General features: G+C 44.9%; 1 protein-coding gene and 1 long non-coding RNA gene across 4 annotated transcripts in view; one reads left to right on the top strand and one right to left on the bottom strand.

The window, feature by feature from the left end:
- Positions 1 to 20,051, top strand: part of ARHGAP21 (Rho GTPase activating protein 21) — a 195,043-nt gene that overhangs the window by 60,540 nt on the left and 114,452 nt on the right. For all 3 annotated transcript variants that reach the window (XM_075922534.1, XM_014569653.3, XM_014569652.3), the window contains exon 2: positions 9,800 to 9,982. In XM_075922534.1, coding sequence (XP_075778649.1) covers positions 9,800 to 9,982 — 183 coding nt within the window. The remainder of the gene's footprint in view (positions 1 to 9,799; positions 9,983 to 20,051) is intronic.
- LOC112544518 (uncharacterized) lies at positions 1,762 to 13,274 on the bottom strand. The gene is made up of 3 exons (XR_012902076.1): positions 13,139 to 13,274; positions 5,099 to 5,276; positions 1,762 to 1,896 (listed from the first exon to the last, which is right to left on the bottom strand). It is a non-coding gene; the product is annotated as an uncharacterized LOC112544518 (long non-coding RNA).

Here is a 20,051-nt window from a genome sequence, read left to right as displayed (position 1 = left end):
TGGGAGCCTGTGCATGTGGAGAACTGGCTTTTAAGTTGGCTCCTTACATACACTGGCTCCTACCACCCCTCTTTCCCCACTGCCTCTGATACAAAGGGAGCAGCTTGTGGGGATGGACTGTGACTGGGCTCATTGGTTAACCATGTATACAATTACACTTTCACGTCCCAAGTTAGAATGTGAATGCATGAGGAGGAGGTAGCTTCCCAGCCCAGAATTCTAGCATTGCAGATGGTGGTTTCAAGAGCTCTTCTGCACCAACAATTGTTTGTCCTGAACAACTTGGGATAGGGAGAGAACACAGGAAATATCTGTCCTCTCAGCCATGCATGTTTATGCAGGAGTCAGACACTTCTTCTGGCATGGAGGGGAAATGCAGGAGGAATCTTACTCTCTTCACTCTTCCAGAGTGTGTTTGCCATGGCCATGCTTTGATGTGGGTACTGTGTCGCCAAAAGCTTAGGTAGAGTTGGTTTGACTCTGACCTCCTAATCTTCCCATACGTAACATGACTTGCTGAATTGCAGTGATCTGATCCTATGTATTAATCATCAGCCATGAAACATTGAATAGAGTTTAACTTAATTTTGGGAGAGATTTTGGAAGGTACACAGGGCATCTGGATCTCAACTCCCATAGAAAGAGGGAGAAGAAATAGAAGTTTGGCACCTAATTCATATTTGTCCCCTTTAAAAATCTTTCCCTGTGTATGTGTGTAATAGATCAGACATGCACCTAAAGAATAAGTAATATAACTTTTGATTTTTCTGGTATTTACTTGTACCTTCATTCAGAGAATTAATTTACACTGTAAGTAGTCTCCCGTAATATTTTATTGTTTTATATAAACTAACATGCAGTCAGGGTTGTGACCAGCCCATCACACAATATGCTACAGTTTGTCTACTACTTCAACAAAGACACGTCAACACACAACCCAAGTGATTTTGCAAACCTCAGCTGGAGTCAAAAAAGTTACCACAAATGACTGTTGTTGTATCCATAGTATTTAAACTTTTATGCTAGCAGCTAAATACTTGCAGGGTTGTTCTGAGGATTAATATCCATAGTATTTAAACTTTTATGCTAGCAGCTAAATACTTGCAGGGTTGTTCTGAGGATTAATTGGTTAGTGTTCATCCTTTAATATAAAGTCTCTTTCATATTTTTAAGGCAATTGTTAACATATGTTTGGTGGTGGTTAGTTGTCCAGACAATGTTTGAGTTCTATATGAAGAGAAAGAGAGGTGTATTGAGAGTTTGGGAAGTAAGCCAAATGGAAGATTTTTCTGGATTTAGGATTTTTTTGTTGCAGTTTTCCATGCCTTTATCAAAGCCAGACAGGACTAACTGTAATAAGTGCACAGAAGCTTAATGGTAACCAGCTAATAATTTGTAAAGTAGGTTTGTGCTCTTTATTTGGTCTACTTTATTGTATGAAGATGGTCTGAATAGCTGAATATTTTCTAGGGTTTTTTTTATATGAAATATTTTATTTTTATTTCAAAACATTAAGTATGTCTTTTAATCTTGTTTAATGTTGATGCACAGCTTGTTGGGCTTCCATGATACTAACCTATTAAGAGTCTGTCTATCCTGCAGTCTGTAGATATCTTCACAGTTCAGAAAAGAGTACTGTATTTATTATTAAATGAAATATTCAAGGTGAAATAAAGGAGAAATATTTACTGTAAACTTCAGCATCTCGTGTTTTATGGTAACTTTACAGAAAAGGAAATAGTTTGAGATTTGGAAAAAAACCTCCTTTCTCGCAGCACTAGAAATGTCTTTTAAACTCTTTAGGGACAGGGTACTTAAACTTGGACGGTTCAGCTCTTATCTGTTTTGTTGGTTGAGTTTGACTGGATAATCCATAGAAATTCAGGGATTTAACTTCTGTTTAAAATGAAACAGACACACACAGCTTTATTAAGGTGTATGCTACAAAATAGTCTTTGAGTTTGTCAGAACTTACATTTAATGACCACAAATGATTCATTATGTAACTATAAGTGAAGCTTCTTCAGAGTGAAGTCACCTTTAGGAAATGACACATTTGTGTATTCTTAACTTCTACATGACAATAATATTTATTCAATTCACAAGTAAAAACATGTAGGAGCTCTGCCCTTAGTAAGTCATTCTAGTCTATAGAAATCAACATAATTGCTTTCCTGTATGTGTTTTTTTTCTCTCTCTTGTGTATCATACAGCTTAATTTTATATTGGAAAACTTCCTCCTTTTCCTTTCAAAAAGTTTTTTCTAAAGAGGGAGGTTTGAGTGGATAGGGTGTGATTTTTAGGGAATGCGTGCGTGTATGTGTGTGTGTCTGGTTCATTGGGCTAATAATGTGACACAGAGTTTTTAACTTGTAACTTGGGCGTTGTCTACACTTACCAGGAGATCTGTGCTGAAGGGAACTCTCTCCCCCCAAAAATCGATTAAGCTAAACTGATCACTGAATGCATGCTCATCAATGCCAGTCCTCCACCAGATGGAGAAGCATAAAGCAATTGATGGGAGAGTTTCTCCCATTGACATCCCTCTTTCTTCTCTCCCCGCCACCCCAGGCAGAGGAGATGCCATGGCAACTTGATCTAATGGACATCTATTCATGTAGCTGGAGTTGCATACCTTAGTTCAACGTTGCCTCCTAGTGTAGACCTTACCTAGTTCAGATCCTTCTCTGGTTAGAGAAGTGCCTGAAAATTGCTATTATCTGATGGTTATTTGGGTGAAACAAATTGTGTTTTGTGACATGAGTGCTGCTGTCATTGTAATTGATATTTTCAGACACATTATTGGCAGGTCTCTTACCTTTCCCCACCCATGCAATCTGTCCTTTCAGATGGCGTGGCTACATGGAAAACCTTACACTGCTATTGCTGTAGGTGGTCTGTGAATACATGTCTAACATATTTCATAGACTTCAAAGTAAGATGGAAACATCCTGATCATCTAGTCCAGGGGTGGGCAAAAGGGCCTCTGTGGGCCTGATCCAGCCCGCGGAGGACCTGCTGCTCCCCTGGTCCCAGAGCAATTAGGGTCTGGGGGAGGGGGAGCACCCAAAGCCTTCTCTGTTCTGTGAGCAGTGCCGCACACTGCTTGCAGGTTGGGGGGAGAGCAGAGGAGGCTTCATGCACTCCCCTGCCCCCAGGCCAATCAGGGCTTGGGGACAGGGGAGCTGCGTGAAGCTTCCTTTGCCCTGTCCCGGCCCTGTGAGCTGCAGTGCTTCAAAGTGCCACGTGCTCCTCGCAGGATGGGAGAAGGCTTACTGTTTTCCCCAGGCCCTTATTGGCCTGGGGGCAAGGAGGAGCGTGCGAAGCTTCCTCTGGTCTCCCCCCCACCCTGGGAGCCTAGTGGGAAGGGGGACAAAGAAGCTCCCTCGCCCCCAGGCCAATCATGGTCTCGGGGTGGGGTAGCCCCGCCCCTTCCCATTTAGGCCCTGCCTCTTCCAGGGTGGCCTGGGGCTACTTCAGATTTTTTTTAAGTGGCCTCCAAGCAAAAATTATTGCCCATCCCGGATTTAGTCTGACTTTCTGCACATTGCAGGTCACAGAACCTTACCCATTCCTGAAACAGACCCCCCAATCTCTGGCTGGATTATGGAAGTCCTCGAATCATGGTTTAAAATAACACAGAATTCACCATTTACACTAGTTCAAAGCTGCAAGTGACCCATGCCAAATATTGCAGAGGAAGGCAAAAGAACCCCCCAGGGTATCTTTCAATATGACTGGGTGGAGGGGATTCCCTCCTGACCTCAAATATGACAATCAGGCTTTCAGTGTATGTGTGTGTAAGACCCAGGAGGCAGATACCTAGAAGAGAATTCTCTGTAGTAACTGATTTTTTTTCTTATTTCTATTTGCCTGCTCAAAAGTTTTCAAATGTACCACGTTCTGTACAAAATTGACTTGTATCTCTACACTATTATATGGGAGTTAAATAACTGAATTTCTGCATTATGTCTTGAAAAATTTAGTACTGAAGAGTTTTCCAGTGTTCTGAGGCCAGTGGTTAAAGTACTGTTTGCTCAGTTAATGGGATCAGACCAGCTCTGTCTCTCTTGGATTAGTTCTCTTTTTTTTTTCATGAGCATGTAAGACACTTTTTGAGAGCATTTATTAGCCTTGTTTATATAGCTCAATTGATTGAATTGGAGAAAAAATCACATACAAAATAAGGATGTTAAATGGCATTTAATCAGCTAATCAACTAGTCGATTAGTTGATGGATGTGGGGAGGGGGAACAACCCCACTGCGACTTGGCAATCTCCCTGTCCCAGGAGCTAACCCCGCTGCGGTTCTGCCTTTTAAATCTATTACGATCTGCCAGGCTCTTAATACATTTAAAAAGCACATATGCAGTGAGGTGGGGGGGGGGGGGGGGGACTGGGCATGAGCTGGGAGTTAGCTGATTCCCAGCTCACTCCCGGTCCCCCACTATGTCTCTGCTTCCCCTGCCCATCTGTGGAGATGGTGCTGGAGGCCTGGCAACCGGCTTTTAATCCGGCTCCCCCCAGCACCGGCTTCTGCTCCGCTCTTGCTGCCTCTCTCTGATAGAGACATGGTTATTGGATAGTTGACTAGTCGCTTTCATCCATAATACCGAAACTATGTAGTAAAATGATATAGTGAAGTGTTTTAAAAGCTAACTTGATAGCTATACTAAAAGGTTGAATACCTTAATTAAGCCTGTCTCTAAGTTTTTTTGTCTTGTGTGGTCACCTCATCCCCTCTTGGATTACCCATTTCTACCATGCCAACCACAGGTTTCCTATCTTCACTTGTTGTGTACTCCATCACTTAGGTTCCAGTTGCCAGGATAACTTCTTACGACATTTGCCCCACCCCCCCATTCACTCTGCTGGTGAGACTGACCTTTAGCAACCACTTGTACACTTCTCCTACAAGCATTGCTCACATTCTGCCATGACTTTCCTTTATGCTTGGGAAGAGAGCTTCTCAGTAAAGTTCTCAAATGGCCACCCCAGTCTCTCTCATTCTCCTTAAAACGTATGTTTTCTTTGATGTAGATACTATTATCAGAATAATAAATAACAAACAATATACAAATGACTTCAGTGGACTCACAGCATGAAGAATTTTCATATTTAATTCCCCACAATCGATTCAGCCACAGGTGAAGTGTGATGTGAGGACTATTATCATTCATATTTCTTGGAGAAAATAGCTCATGCAGAAACCTCTCTTCCCTGGACAGTTTACCATTCTTCTCTCCAATTCCGGTTAATTCTAATCTCTCTAATTCCTATAGATTAAAAATGAGTACAGAAAAGTGTTTATATTGGAGACCTAGCCCACTTTTAATCTAATAGATACAGTTTTCATATTACACTTAAACTGTGTGGTTGTCTTACTAATTGAAAAAAAAAATCTGAATGATTTCCAGATCAAATACCCAAAGCAGACAGAGAAGATTAGATCCTTTTTGGAGGCCTCATAGGGTTTCATACACTTAAAAAAAAAAAAAAAAAAAAAAAAAAAAAACATTTTGACTTCAGCTTTGAGGTAAATAAGCATGAAGTGGCATTGGCTTGGAAAATCACAAGTGGATGTCATTATGAATAAAGGATTCCTGCCTGAAGATGCAGCTGCATGAAGGGATAAAATGATATATAATTTAACAAAACTGCATAATTTGAACTATAGTTCATATAGTTATATGAAATCTACATAAATATTTAGGATTATTCTTAAAAACATGGTTTTTTAATGCTTGGGAGGGTGAGGTGTAATTTACAGCAGATGGTATTTTAACTTTGCTACTTGTATAATTTTGGGTGACGTTGGTGGGGGTGAATCACTCTCTAGGAATGAACTCCAAAACAGTTTGCCAGTATTTTCTTGAATAGCAAAAGACTAAATTTATATCAAGTAGACTAACAAATGAAATGGCTTTTTCATTTCTTTTGTCACACTGCTCTACATGTTGTTGTGTAAAGCAGAAATTAGATTTGCTTTTGTCTACACTTTGTGTAATTCCTTTTCAGGGACAGAATATTTAACTTGTGAACCAGTGTAGATGGGCCTGCATGTTTAGTTTTGTCAGATGGAGTGTGATAATTGGAGGGAAGTGAAGAGGTTAAAAAGTAATAACTGATCAGGTTCAGAAGCTACTGCTGCTCTCAGAATACCAATTCTGAGCATACTATGAAGTAAAGAAGAGAATTACCAGACACACAAGTTGTATGATATATTGGGGAAGAAGCATGGCTTTGTAATGGAAATCATGCTTCCTCAATCTATTAGAAATCTTCGACTGGTCAACAAGTATGTAGTTAAGGGTAATCTATGGGATGCAGTGCACTTGGACTTTAAGAAAGCCTTTGGCAAGGTCCCTCATGAAAGGCTTTTAAGCAGAGCAAGCAGTCATTGGATAAGGATGTCCACCTGAGATCAATAACTGGTTAAAGAAAAAAATGTAGGAATAAATTGAGAGCTTTAACAGTGGAGAGGGGTAAATAGTGGGCTCCCCCAAAATCTGTACTGGGACCAGTGTTGTTGAACATATTCATAAATGATCTGGAAGAAAGGCATAATCAGTAAGGAGACCAAGTTTTCAGGTGATACAAAATTACACATTATGCTCAAAGCTGATTGTGAAAATGGCAAAGGGATCTCACAAAATTGGGTGACTGGGCAACAACAGCAGATGAAATTTATTGTTAGAAAACAGAATCCCCAATATATACCTATGATTAGGGTGCTCGCTATACTCACCAACCCCTCTCTTGGCCGGGGCTGAGGCCACCCTGGCCCCAGCTCTGTCCCTGCTCCCTCCAGCTGCTGGGGAGGGTCTGATGTTACCCTTCTTCTTCCTCTGCCCCTATCCCTGGCTCTTCCTCCTCCACCAGCTGCCAGGGAGTGTTCAAGGCTGCCCCAGCCCCCTACCCCCACCCCCAAGTCAGCCCTGGCTCTTGGGCCCTACCACTGGGGAGGGTAGCTGGGTTGAGGTCATGCTTGGCTTTTCCCCCTGGCTGCCAGGGAGGGGCTGGGGCTGGCCCGGCTCTCCTTCCCCTGACCACTGGGGTGGGCCTGAGACTTCTCTGGCTCTTCCCCCTATCCTAAGGTGCCGGGAGGGGTTGGGGTGAAGTCGTACCAGGCTGAAGCCATGCTGGGCCTGGCTTTCACCCTGGCCCTGGGGGTAGGGTTGCCAGGTGTTGGTATTGACCCGGACAGTCCTGTATTTTCGGCTCCTGTCTGGTAAAACAATTCAGAAAATACCGGACACCTGAAATGTCGGTTATGTTCTGATTTCCCCGCCCCCTCCCTTCCCGGGCCAGGGGGCAAAAATACCAGATTGTCCGGGTGAATACCGGACTCCTGGCAACCCTACACACACTCAGCAATCTGGCCCAGCCCTCCCCCTGCTCTCCTCCATGCTGCTTACCTGGTTCTGCAGGGAAGCTGTCTGGCGGAGCAGAGAGGAAGGCAAGATGGCCACCAGCAGCCTTTTAGGAGAGGCAGAGCTCAGCCCCTTCTGTTCTTAAAGGGGCCATGCAGTTTAAAAAAATTTTTTTGCTTAACGCTCTGGGTCCTTCCTCCCCCCCCCAAACTTTGCTCCCCCCCCCCCGTTGTTCAACAGAATTTTTTCCCCTTTTTCTTGGGGGGAGTAGGGGAAGAATGTTCGGTATTTTTGGTTAAACCATCGGGCAACCATAACTGGGAGTGGGGACAGTCTGAGGCCAGGCCAACCCTGGAACTTCTTTCCTGCCACTGGGCAAGGCCAAGGCCATACCAGCCCTGGCTCTGCTCTCTTTCACCAGGAGGAGGGACCAGGCTGAGGCCTCGCCTGGCCAGGCCTAGCCCAGCCACTGTCGGGAAGGGGGGGAGGCCTAGCCAGCCCCAGCTCTACCTCCTTCCCCTTCACCTCCCCCTCAACTCTCTCTCCTCCCTCCCCCTCCCCTGCCCAGCCTGGCTCTCTTCCCTCTGGCTGCTGCAGGAGGGAGGGGAGTTGAGCTGAGCGAGGCTGAGGCCTCACTGTGGCAGGCCCGGCTCTCTTTGCCCCAGCCGCCGGATGGTGGTTGGGCCGGGTCCAGCTGGAAGCTGCGCAGCTTTCCCCCTCCCCCAAATATGGGGGAGGGACAAGGTGGGAGGTCACAGTGTTTGTGGTTCCCCGGAGCACCAGGGAGGGGGGAGGCTGTGTGGCTCGCGGCTCCCTGGAGCACAGGGTAGGGGAGAAGCCGTGTGGCTGAGGGCGGAGGTAGGGGCTGCAGGCAAAGGGAGGGGCTGTGGGACACACTGAGACACATAATGCCCCTTTCTCTCCCCCCTCCCCTCCGCAGGATGACAGAGAGAGAGAGAGAGATATCGAGATATCTATCTATTTATCTTGGAGTCACTGCATACTATTTTCTGAAAACATCTGCCCAAAATCCAGTGGAAGTGTAATACTGTATAAAGTGTAACACTGTAGGGAACCATTAGGAAAGGATAGTTAATAAGACAGAAAATATACTGCTGTTGTGGGCATACCATGGTTTTGTACATCTTGAATACTGCATACAGTTCTGGTCACCCCATCTCAAGAAAGATATTTTATAATTGGAAAAGGTGTGGAGAAGGACACCAAAATCATTAGGGATATGGAACAACTTCCATACAAGGCAAGATTAAAAAGACTTGGGCTATTTAGCTTAGAAAAGAGACAATGGGAGAGGGGATGGAAATATGGTTGTGGTTTATAAAATCATAAATGGTTTGGGGAAAGTGAACAGGGAAGTATTATTTACTCCTTTTTTTTATAACCCAAGAATCAGAGGTCACCCAATGAAACTACTAGGCAGCAGTTTAAAACAAGTATAAAGAAATACTTCCTGTACACAATGCACAACCGACCTGTGAAACTCATTGCCGGGGACATTATGAAGTCCAAAAGTATAGCTTGGTGAAAACAAGCAATTAGATAAGTTTATGAAGGATAGATCCATTGGTGGCTATTTGCCAAGACAGCCAAGGGGACAACTGCATGCTCTGGGTTTCCCTAAGCCTCTGATTGCTGCTAGAAGCTGGGCCTATATGGATGGATCACGCAATATATTTCCCTGTTCTGCCCGTTCCCTCTGAAGCATCTGGCACTGGCCACTTTCAGACATTGGGATACCGTTCGTCTGACCCTGTTTGGCCATTCTAATGTGACATACAGGTCAGGACAGAATGGTCTGTGTACCATATATGTATGTATGTGTATGCTGGGTAAATACCTGACTCCCAGCAGGGACAAAGGAAGCAGATCAGTATTTGTACTTGAGTAAAGTATGTTAGACAAGATTTTCAGTCTGTATGAAACAAAAAACAGGACTATGTAGCACTTTAAAGACTAGCAAGATGGTTTATTAGGTGATGAGCTTTCGTGGGCCAGACCCATTTCCTGGGTCTGGCCCACGAAAGCTCATCACCTAATAAACCATCTTGCTAGTCTTTAAAGTGCTACATAGTCCTGTTTTTTGTTTCAGCTAGACTAGACTAACATGGCTACATCTCTATTATCACTCTGTATGGATCTCCCTAGATGAGTCGAGTACAAATTATTAAACACTGGCACTTGATTTTTTTTGATTGACTTTCTGAGGTAAATATAGTTTCACACAGTTTTAAATATATTCTCAATCAGTCTTAGTGTATTAGGAAAACTTACAGCTTGCTAAAATGATCCTGTGTATATTTTGTTTTGTAAATTCTGTTTCTTGAAGATGGAGTGTCTTGTTTAAAAAAAAAAATAGAATGTACAGCTTTTTTTTCTCACCTAGTACTTTTAAAAATCTGTTTTAGGTGTCAAAACATAAAGATGGAAAAGAGCAGAGTGAAGTTGTATCACCATCAGAGGAAGAAGAAACATTCTCTTGGCCTGGTCCAAAAACAGTTATGTTAAGAAGGACGTCGCAAGGTTTTGGTTTTACCTTAAGACACTTCATTGTTTATCCTCCCGAATCTGCTATTCACTTTTCTTTTAAAGTAAGTAAAATGATTGAGTGATATTTTTCAAAACATTCACGTTTCAGAGATAGAGCTTTATTATGTTGTTTACTTACTATATATGTGTGGCAATTAGGAAAAATGATCCATGCAAAAATAACAATCTCCTTTTAAGATAATAAAAGGTATCCTATTTCCATGAGTGCAAATGAAGGTGAAATACCTTCATGCGTACTAATAAATGTCAGGTTCATTTTCTCTCTCCTTTAGAGAGAGAAACTCTTGATATGCTTTATTCTCACAAGTGCATCTTTCCTAGAAAAATTATTGTTGCGCTGCTGTTCAGATTTAAGTCACAGACCAAAGTCTTCCTCTTTAATTTTTTCCCTTGCAAAATATTACATCAGTGTGGGCCCGAGATTTTATTGTTGAGTTGACTTGATAGAAACTGAAAATAATTACATGAAAAGTCAATTTAAAGATACACTTTAAAAAAAAAAAAGCTTCTGACAATGTTCTTAGATTACTACAAATAAGTTCAGTAATATTTTGTTACTGTAAAACTTGTTACTATAAAACTGTGAAACTTGAATGTACAGGCAGTCCCCGACTTACGCGGATCCGACTTATGTTGGATCCGCACTTACGAACGGGGCTTTCTCGCCCCGGAGCTCACAGGCAGCGGTCAGCCACCTGGACCTCCGGGGTGAGAAAAGCTGCTCCTGGTGCCCCTGGTCTGCTGGGGACCGTCTCCAGCAGACCAGGGACACCGCGAGCAAACCCGGAGCCGCGGCGGGGTCCCGCGCTTCTGAGGCACCCCCCGCTGCCGCTTTGCTCCCTGTGTCCCTGGTCTGCTGGGGGGGGGGGGGGGGCGCAGCTAGTGTGCCCCCCCCCCAGCAGACCAGGCTTTTGTTGTGGACCCTGGGGCAGAGCAGCTGGGGCGCTGCCTGTTGGTCCCGCAGCACCGCTCTGGGCACTACCTGACCAACCCAGCAGCACCCCAGCTGCTCTGCCCCAGACGTCCCCAAGTCAGCCGTTGCTGAAACTGACCGGCGCTGACTACAGGAAGCCCAAGGCACAGTTGCTCTGCCCCGGGCTTCCTGGAATCAGCTGCTGATCAGTTTCAGCAGCAGCTGACTTGGGGTTCTTAAGTTGAATCTGTATGTAAGTCAGAACTGGCGGTCAGTTTCAGCAGCGGCTGAATCTGGACGCCAGTTCCGACTTACATACAGATTCAATTTAAGAACAAACCTACAGTCCCTATCTTGTATGTAACCCGGGGACTGCCTGTATTGCAATCAAACTTGGCAAATTTTTGACATAAAACTATTGACACATCTGTCTGATCCGATCTTTTAAAAATACAATGTAATTGAAAATAATGACACTGTCACAATGTCACATTTAGAGAATAACTTGGAAGGAAGAAGTAAACATGGTAGGAAATCAGTTTAAGTCTGAAATTAGTGTGCTGCAAAGACAGTTTTCATGGTTCTTGTATTTAACTTCCGTAAAGGGCTAGAGCTTTTCAGTTCCCAATTAGTCTTGAGAGTCTTGTATTTGCATATGTTGCAGAAAGTTTGTAAATTTATACAGTATACAGAAACAAATTTCTTTTCTTTAAAACAAATAAACGATGCTATGTAATTGGTTGATATGGCTCAAAAGACAATTGTTGTAATGTTTTAAGTGTCCATTTGTATTCAGTGGATAAAAAATAGTGTGGCTTTTATATTGATAGACAGTAGTAAATGAATTTTGGAGATCTAGTTGTGATTACAGGCAGTCCCCGAGTTACGCGGATCTGATTTATGTCGGATCCGCACTTATGAACGGGGCTTTCTCGCCCCGGAGCTCGCAGGCAGCGGGACCGCCCAGAGCGCAGCGGTCCCCCAACCTTGACCTCCGGGGCGAGAAAAGCTGCTCCGGGTGCCCCTGGTCTGCTGGGGACCATCTCCAGCAGACCAGGGACACCTGGAACAAAACTGGGGAGGCGGAGGCGGCACCCCACCGCTGCTGCTGCTTCGCTCCCAGAGGGAGTGAACCAAACAGGTAGCAATCGAGCAATCTCTCTCGTGCCATTCATTTCTACCCACTTGACAAACAGAGGCTAGGGACACCATTCCTTACCCATCCTGGCTAATAGCCACTAATGGACCTAACCTCCATGAATTATCTAGATCTTTTTAAAACCCTATTATAGTCCTAGCCTTCACAGCCTCCTCAGGCAAGGAGTTCCACAGGCTGACTGTACGCTGTGTGAAGAACTACTTCCTTTTGTTTTAAACCTGCTGCCCATTAATTTTGTTGGGTGGCCCCTAGTTCTTATATTATGGGAACAAGTAAATAACTTTCGTTTATTCACTCTCTCCACACCACTCATGATTTTATATACCTTTACAATATCCCCCCTTAGTCTCCTCTTTTCTAAGGTGAAAAGTCCTAGTCTCTTTAATCTCTCTTCATATGAGACCCATTCCAAACCCTAATCATTTTAGTTGCCCTTCTCTGAACTTTTTCTAATGCTAATATATCTTTTTTGAGATGAGGAGACCACATCTATATGCAGTATTCAAGATGTGAGCATACTATGGATTTATATAAAGGCAATAAGATATTCTGTCTTATTCTTTGTCCCTTTTTTAATGATTCCTATCATCGTGTTTGCTTTTTGACTGCCACTGCTCACTGCATAGACATCTACTACATAAGGAGTCAGATAGTTCTCTGAAGAAGAAAGCAGGCAAGAGAGCTTTGCCACTCTTGTACCAGCTCATTTCAGCAGTCTGCTATGACTTGCATTGTGTGCCTGACAGACTTCTTGAAGCCAGCCAGCAGCAGCAGAAATTGCTAGCTAGCAGAAATCGGGTGAGCATGACATATTTGTCTGTTCTACAGCACGAAATGATCATCAGAGGGTCAGCCAAGAGATTTTTCTGGGTGGATTTCAGTTTGAAGCAGGGGTAGAAGGTAGTGAGGAAGTTTTGGCAGTGCTGAACAAGCCCTCTGAGCCTTGTTGCTTCCTGCTGATGGAGGCCATTTTTTGTAGTCTCCATCAAGAAATCTCAGCAGGTCATTTCCCTTCACTTATCCAACCTCTTCAGTCTTCTCTAGAGGCTCTTCTGTGTTCTTAAACATATGCTTCCAGAGAGATCCCAGAGGAAGCGGAAGTAGATAAAAGTAAATCTTCCTTACTTTAGCTGTAGGTTTTCCTCTCCTGCTTTTGTTTCCAACAGTTCTTCTTCGAGTAGTGTCCCCGTGGGTGCTCTATTGTAGGTGTCGGGCTCGTTCTGGCACCGCAGATCGAAGATCTTTTCAGCAGTCATTTGCCGGACCACACATGCACTTTGGCCATCTCGTGCCTTTCATGCCATTTCTGAGCATGCGATCTGGCTCCCGCCAGTTCCTCCTAACCGTCCCTGGGTACAGACGGCGTGAGCTCTCTCTTGAGTTCAATCCTGTTAGGAATTAAGACACAGAAAAATTGTATATAGTTACCAGTTATTAGTTAGTTTGTTACACTCTGTTGAGCACGTTTGTTTAAACAGACAAACAAACAAACAAACAAAAAAAACCCAAGAAATTTCATCACGATGCTACTATGCCAGGATCACCAGGCTTTAAGAAGTGTGGCACATGCCGTGAGCCGATGCCCGCATCAGATGGACATTCCTCATGCATAAGGTGCCTAGGCGAGGGACATATCACTCAGAAATGTCCCCATTGCTCAAAGCTTACAGCTTGAACTAGGCAGGACCGGGCTATGTGGCTGAAAATGCTGCTTTTCAATAAGGCACGTCAGCCGCAGTTGGATGCCCCTGGCCCTTCGGAATCTCTGGCAGTTGCCAGGCGCCGACCTTCTTCTCTGAAGGCGACACATTCTAAAAGAAGACCTTCTCCCTCTTGCTCCCTGTCATCAACACAAGTGAGCATGGGAGACAAGCCAGGCACTTCGGGCGCAACCACAATCCACCAACCTGACACACAAAAGCAGATTTGAAGTGCGTCGGCACGAAGTCCAGCATCGACAATACAGGTGGCACCCGTAGCGGTCCCGGAAACTAGACCAGCACCTACTGTGGCACTGGCACTGGCACCTGCATCGGTACTGGTACCGGAGGCACACACAACGCCGGCGGTGCCACGCATAACAGCACTGGCTCATACAGCACCGACCGTGTCGACACCAACAAGTCAGCCAGCACCGGGGGGGCCGCCTAGCCTCAGCATCGTCATTGCACACAAATGCACAGCTGGCACTGACGCCCACATCGACACCGGCGTAGTCACCAAGCCAGCACTCTCCGGCACCAACTAAAGCAAGCCGGAAAACTCGTAGGTTGCCATACACCATCCCAAGCCTGCAGCACGCCGCTTTCTCACCAGGACTGCCTTCACCTTCTCCGGCTCCATCAATTCACTCAAGCCATTGTCTATCGAGCCCACATCACTACTCACCGCGTACCTCCCTCTCCCCAAGATATTACCATCAGCACCGATATTCACCACCCTCTCCGGTGTGTTCACAGGGCAGATCCAGATCACCCAGGTCCCCTACACTTTCCACCGGTTCCAGACGCCGGGACATGTACAGAAGCAGGCATTACCATAGATACTCTCCAGAGTATTATGACCTTCGATCCAGGCACAGTCATCATGACAGCCATTATTCATATTCCCTGGAGTGTAACTTACGGAGATCACCGGCCTATCACCGAACTCACACTATGCACGACAAAACTAACTCTCCCACCCTGTCTACAGTGAGACCAATCTGAGCCAGAAGAGGGACAGCTGTTGAATAGAGAAGATCCACAAAACCTGCAGACATATTGTCATCCTCACGCGATGACACTGTTTTCCCTGGAGATTCTTCACCTACTGATGATCTGCATCAATTCCAGGAGCTGTTCAAAAGTGTCACTGACAGCCAAGAGGTGCAGCTGTGAAAAGTCCAGCAAAAGCAACACCGTTTGCTGAGAAACCTATAGCCATCACAGACGTCAAAAGTGGCTTTACCACTCGATGAAGCAATTCTGGAAGTGACCAATGATAAATGGCAAACACCTGCCTCCACTCCAGCAACAAACAAGAAGGCCGAAAAGAAGTACTTCATACCCACAAAAGGGATGGAATTTCTCTTCAACCACCCCCAGCCCAACTCCCTCGTTGTGGATGCGGCACAACAGAGAGCCAAAGCACCACAGTACAGGAACAATACTGGGAATAAGAACAGTAAATGCCTAGACCTTTTAGGGAGGAAGGTCTATTCATTGGCCACTTTAACCTTAAGAATGGCCAACTATGCCGCATTCTTGGCCAATCATAACTTTGATAGTTATTCAAAACTAGTGCCTCTCTTGGAACACTTAGCGGACAGTAAGTGCCAGGTCATTAAGGCTCTGGTGCAAGAGGGATATGCGGCCTCTCGATAAGCCTTGCACATCACCCTGGATACTGCAGATGCGGTGGCACGAACCACAGCCACATCAGTGATTATGTGCAGGGCGTCATGGCATGGCTGCATATGGCAGCCGTGCCAAAGAAGCTTCAATCAAAGGTAGAAGACCTACCTTTTGACAGACAGTCTATTTGCTGAAGAAACTGACCAGGTTCTTCACTGTGGTAAGGATTCTCAGACAATGCTTAGGACGCTAAGCATGTACATACCGACTTCTCATCGGAAGCGCTATGTACCTTACCAGAAGCGAAGACCTTTCTCCTGTACAACAACCCATTTAGGCACTATGACCAACGTTGTCTTAAGCAGCGTCAACAGAGATGGCAGCCGCAAACCAACAGGCCAACCAATCAACAAAACACCAGGCAACAGGTTTGACGCATCGATTGAGGGATTGCAAACCATTCCACTATCTGCTGGCCAACGTGGTACAACGAAACTCTTCCACCATCGTCTGAGGCCGTTTCAACACTGATGGGACGCCATCACCACAGACCGATGGGTCCTACAGCTGATATACGTCAGGCTACACCATTCCATTCACTTCGCTCCCCCTACCTATCCCTCCCTCCACGTCCCTCTTCACGGACCCCTCTCGCGAGTCTCCTCCAAGACAAGAGGTAGCTCGTCTGCTGGATATCAGCACAATGAAGAGGGTATTAGAGGACTTCAAAGGAAAGGGATTTTATTTCCACTGTTTTCTAACTCAGAAGAAGTCAGGGGGCTGGAGGCCAATTTTAGACCTTCGTCGACTAAATTGGTACCTCCGCAAACAACGTTTCAGGATGGTGACATTAGCAACTATCATTCTAGCTCTCGAGCACGGGGACTGGTTTGCATCCCTCAATCTACAGGACGCCTGTTTCCATGTGAGTATCCACCCGGCACACAGATGCTTTCTACGTTTCATAGTGGGATCCGAGCACTTCCAGTACAATGTCTTACCATTTGGCCTCTCTTCATCTCCCAGGGTTTTCTCAGACAGTAGCAGCATTCCTACGACGGTCGGGAATTATAGTATTTCCTTATCTAGACGATTATCTTCTCAGAGCCCCCTCTTTCGACAAAGCACTCCATGCTACCAACACAAGGGCAGTATTCAGAGCACTCGGTCTTACAATCAGCATTCCAAAATCATCTATGGCACTGCAACAATCCATAGAGTTCTAAGGCGCATCTCTATATTCCCCCCCGGCACGTGCGTACCTACCCACAACCAGATTCCACACTATTCAGGACCTTTGTTCAAGTTCTCTCCACCAGTCCCAGGGTTCCTATACTTACCTGTCTACAGCTCATGGGACAGATGGCAGCTATAACGTATGTCTTGGCATATGCAAGGGTACACCTCTGATGCTTTCAACATTGGATGGCCATGGTGTACGTGCCACACAAACATGACGTACACAGGTTGGTGGTGGTACCGCATCTTGTCAAAGAATCCTTAACTTGGTGGACCATTCCCGACAATATGTCAGCTGGGATACCCTTCCACCAACCCCAACCAACCATGCAAATCACGACTGACTCATCCCTACTAGGCTGGGGTGCCCATCTCCATGACAGGCAGATCCAAGGTTGATGGTCTGCACAGGAGTCCCTACAGCACATAAACCTTCTCAAATTGAAAGCTGTCTTCAGCTCCTGGAAGCATTTCCTTCCTCTTATTCGTGGCCATGTGGTGTGTGCCCTGACTGACAATTTGACAATGGAATACTATATAAACAGGCAAGGAGGGGCATGGTCCCATTCCCTTTGCATGGAAGCAATTCGATTATGGAACTGGTGCAATCAGCACAACGTTGTGATTGTGGTGGCGTACCTCCCTGGCAAGGACAATATCATAGCCGATGCTCTCAGCAGGCATTTTACGACACAGCACGAATGGGAGTTACACCTAGACATTCTACGAGTGCTATTCAGACGATGGGGATACTCATCCATAGACCTCTTTGCTACTCAGCACAACATGAAGTGCCCTCAATATTGTTCAAGAACGGGAATAGGACTGGTATCCAAGGGAGATGCTTTCCTCTTCAACTGGAGTAGTCACCTTCTATACACTTTTCCTCCCATTCCTCTGATTCTGAGAGTTCTAGAAAAGATAGCTACGGACGGAGCCACGGTAATATTGGTGGCACCCTTCTGTCCATGTCAAACGTGGTTTCCTTACCTGTTTTGCATGTCGGCCCATCCTCTGTATCGTCGTCCCATCCTCCGTATCGTCTTCCCAGACGACGCGATCTACTGACGCAGGACTACGGGCACTTGCTGCATCCTCAGCTGGATCGCCTCGCATTAACAGCATGACTCCTAATTGGTTCCAACAAGGAGAAATTAGTTGCTTACAGCTGTCAGGCATGTTCTCCTACATAGCAGAAGATCTAACATACATACCACTTACCTGCACAAATGGTGCCAATTCTGTTCTTGGTGTTCGGACAGGAAGTTATACCCTAACACATTACCCATGCAATCTACTTGGACTATATTCTCCACCTCAAACACTTGGGACTTGCACTTTCTTCTCTGAGGGTCCACTTAGCGGCAATCACAGCCTTCCAACAACCTGTGGACAGCTATTCTGTTTTCTCACACCCAATCACAAGGAACAGTCTGGACCTGAGAGAGCTTCACCACATCACAGATTACAAATGATGGCAACAGTGTTGTTTTTCAAAAACTTGTTGGTTTAAATGTAATAACTGCAGGAATCTGGATAGGATGTTGAAAATGAAATTGGCAAGGTACCTTGAAAACACTATCACATGTGCAAGGCTTGAGTGTTGTAAAGGCGGGTAATTTTCTTTATTATGCTTGCCAATGAAACAAGCCAGTTTTACTTGACTATTTTCCAGGGTGTCTCTGCTAGCCAAGGAGAACTGAAAGGCAGGGCGATATTGTGACATATTCTATTGGAAATAGATCGGGAGGGTTAGGCACTTCCTAAATAGTGCACATAGTAACACGTGTGCTGTGTGTTTATCATCTAGGCTATGTCTACACTACAAAGAAAGGTCCAAAAAAGATAAGCAAATTGCAAACCACAATTTGCGTATCTTTCTCCGCTCTTTTTCCAAAAGAGGATTTTCCGAAATTTGGTGCGTCTACGCATCACCACATTTTGGGGGAAAAAAAACCTCTTTTGGCATATCCCTTATTCCTTGTAAAATGAGGTTTACAAGGATGTTGAAAGAGCGCATCCACTTTTCTGAATTTTTTTTTTTCCAGAAAAGCAGACGTGTTCCGTGGATATCAGTATCCTGGGAAAGCACTGCAGTCTAGATGTAGCTCAAGTCAGATGAACTCGTTCTGTTTAGACCCAGTCTATGGTGATCCAGCAGTTGCAGGGCACCACATTCCTTTTAGTTTCTTCAGGGTTCAGATGCTTAAAGTCTGCACAGAATTGGGGAGTCTCAGTACAGGATTGGGGTTGTGCTTCTCTCAGAGCACTGAGGGCCTTGGTTATATTAAAACAATATTTTTCAACCTTTTTGTGCTAGTGACACTTTTGATGTCTTCCCCTCCTCCCCCTAAAACTGAAAAGGTAGGGGGCTGAAGCTGAGTGAGGAAACCTCTCTTTTCCTGAGGCTGGATGATCTCCCTCTCCTTCCAAACCTGTCCCACGGTCCCCCTCAGTGTCACGGGCTCAGGTTGAGAAATATAGTATTAAGGTGATAGTCAATGCCAGCCAAGTAGTTTCTCTCTAAGCTACAATATTAAAAACAAGTACTGCATGGCAATAACTGTGACACAGGCTCTCTTGTCCTAGCACATAACTAGTAAATAGAGAAAGATATGATAGAACCAACCAAATGTGACCTTCTGTTTGTTTATTCCTACTACACTGCCTCAAGAGCAAGAATAAACTTTCTAATGTACCCCTCTCTGAAACAGCCTGAAGAAATATGTACCATAAAAGACAAGAGATCAGAGTTGAATCAGTGATAGAAGTGAGCTTCAGAGTTGAGCATCCTCAACTAAGATCATCCTTCCTTCCTTTCAGGCCGTAGTCTTAGAACTGTAGAGTCTGCCAGTTCAGTGTCTCTGCGACTGTTCCCTGCTCCAGCACTTTTGAGTGTAGAAGGTAGGAGTCCACAAAAGACCTCAAAATACCTTGACACTAAAGGTTTCTGGTTTAAAACTCCCCAGGGTCACAGACTCCCTGACATTGGGTAGTACGCAGCCACCACCCAAATGCAAAAACTTCTTGAAGCTAGGAAAAGGCACTTGGGAACTTCTCCTTGGGGGATAACCCCAAGCTCTTTAATCCCCCCATCAGAAGAGAGCTTGAAAACAACTGCAATTCCTTAACAGTGGCTTTTCAGTCTCAGGCACATGCACACGAACCACCTGCTTTTTCTTAGGACACCGGAATTAGATTATAGTCTTAAAAAAGTGATTGTACTAGCAAAACAAAGATACATTTAGTAAAGCATACTTGGTTGCGAGGTGGTAGAGCAACTAAAATAAGATTAAGGTACCGACAATTGCTTCCCTGAGATTGTTAGAGTACAGTTTAGCACAGAAGAATTTAACCAAACTAAAAAAACACAGAAAATAACCTGATCGTATCTAACTATAAAGATTCTCTGTTCATTTACATATCCTTTGTTTTAGAGTACAGTCTTTCCTGAGGCATAGATA

This window comes from Pelodiscus sinensis, chromosome 2, assembly GCF_049634645.1.
Source record: "Pelodiscus sinensis isolate JC-2024 chromosome 2, ASM4963464v1, whole genome shotgun sequence".
Taxonomy (NCBI): domain Eukaryota; kingdom Metazoa; phylum Chordata; order Testudines; family Trionychidae; genus Pelodiscus; species Pelodiscus sinensis.
This window is presented reverse-complemented; position numbering and strand designations above follow the sequence as displayed.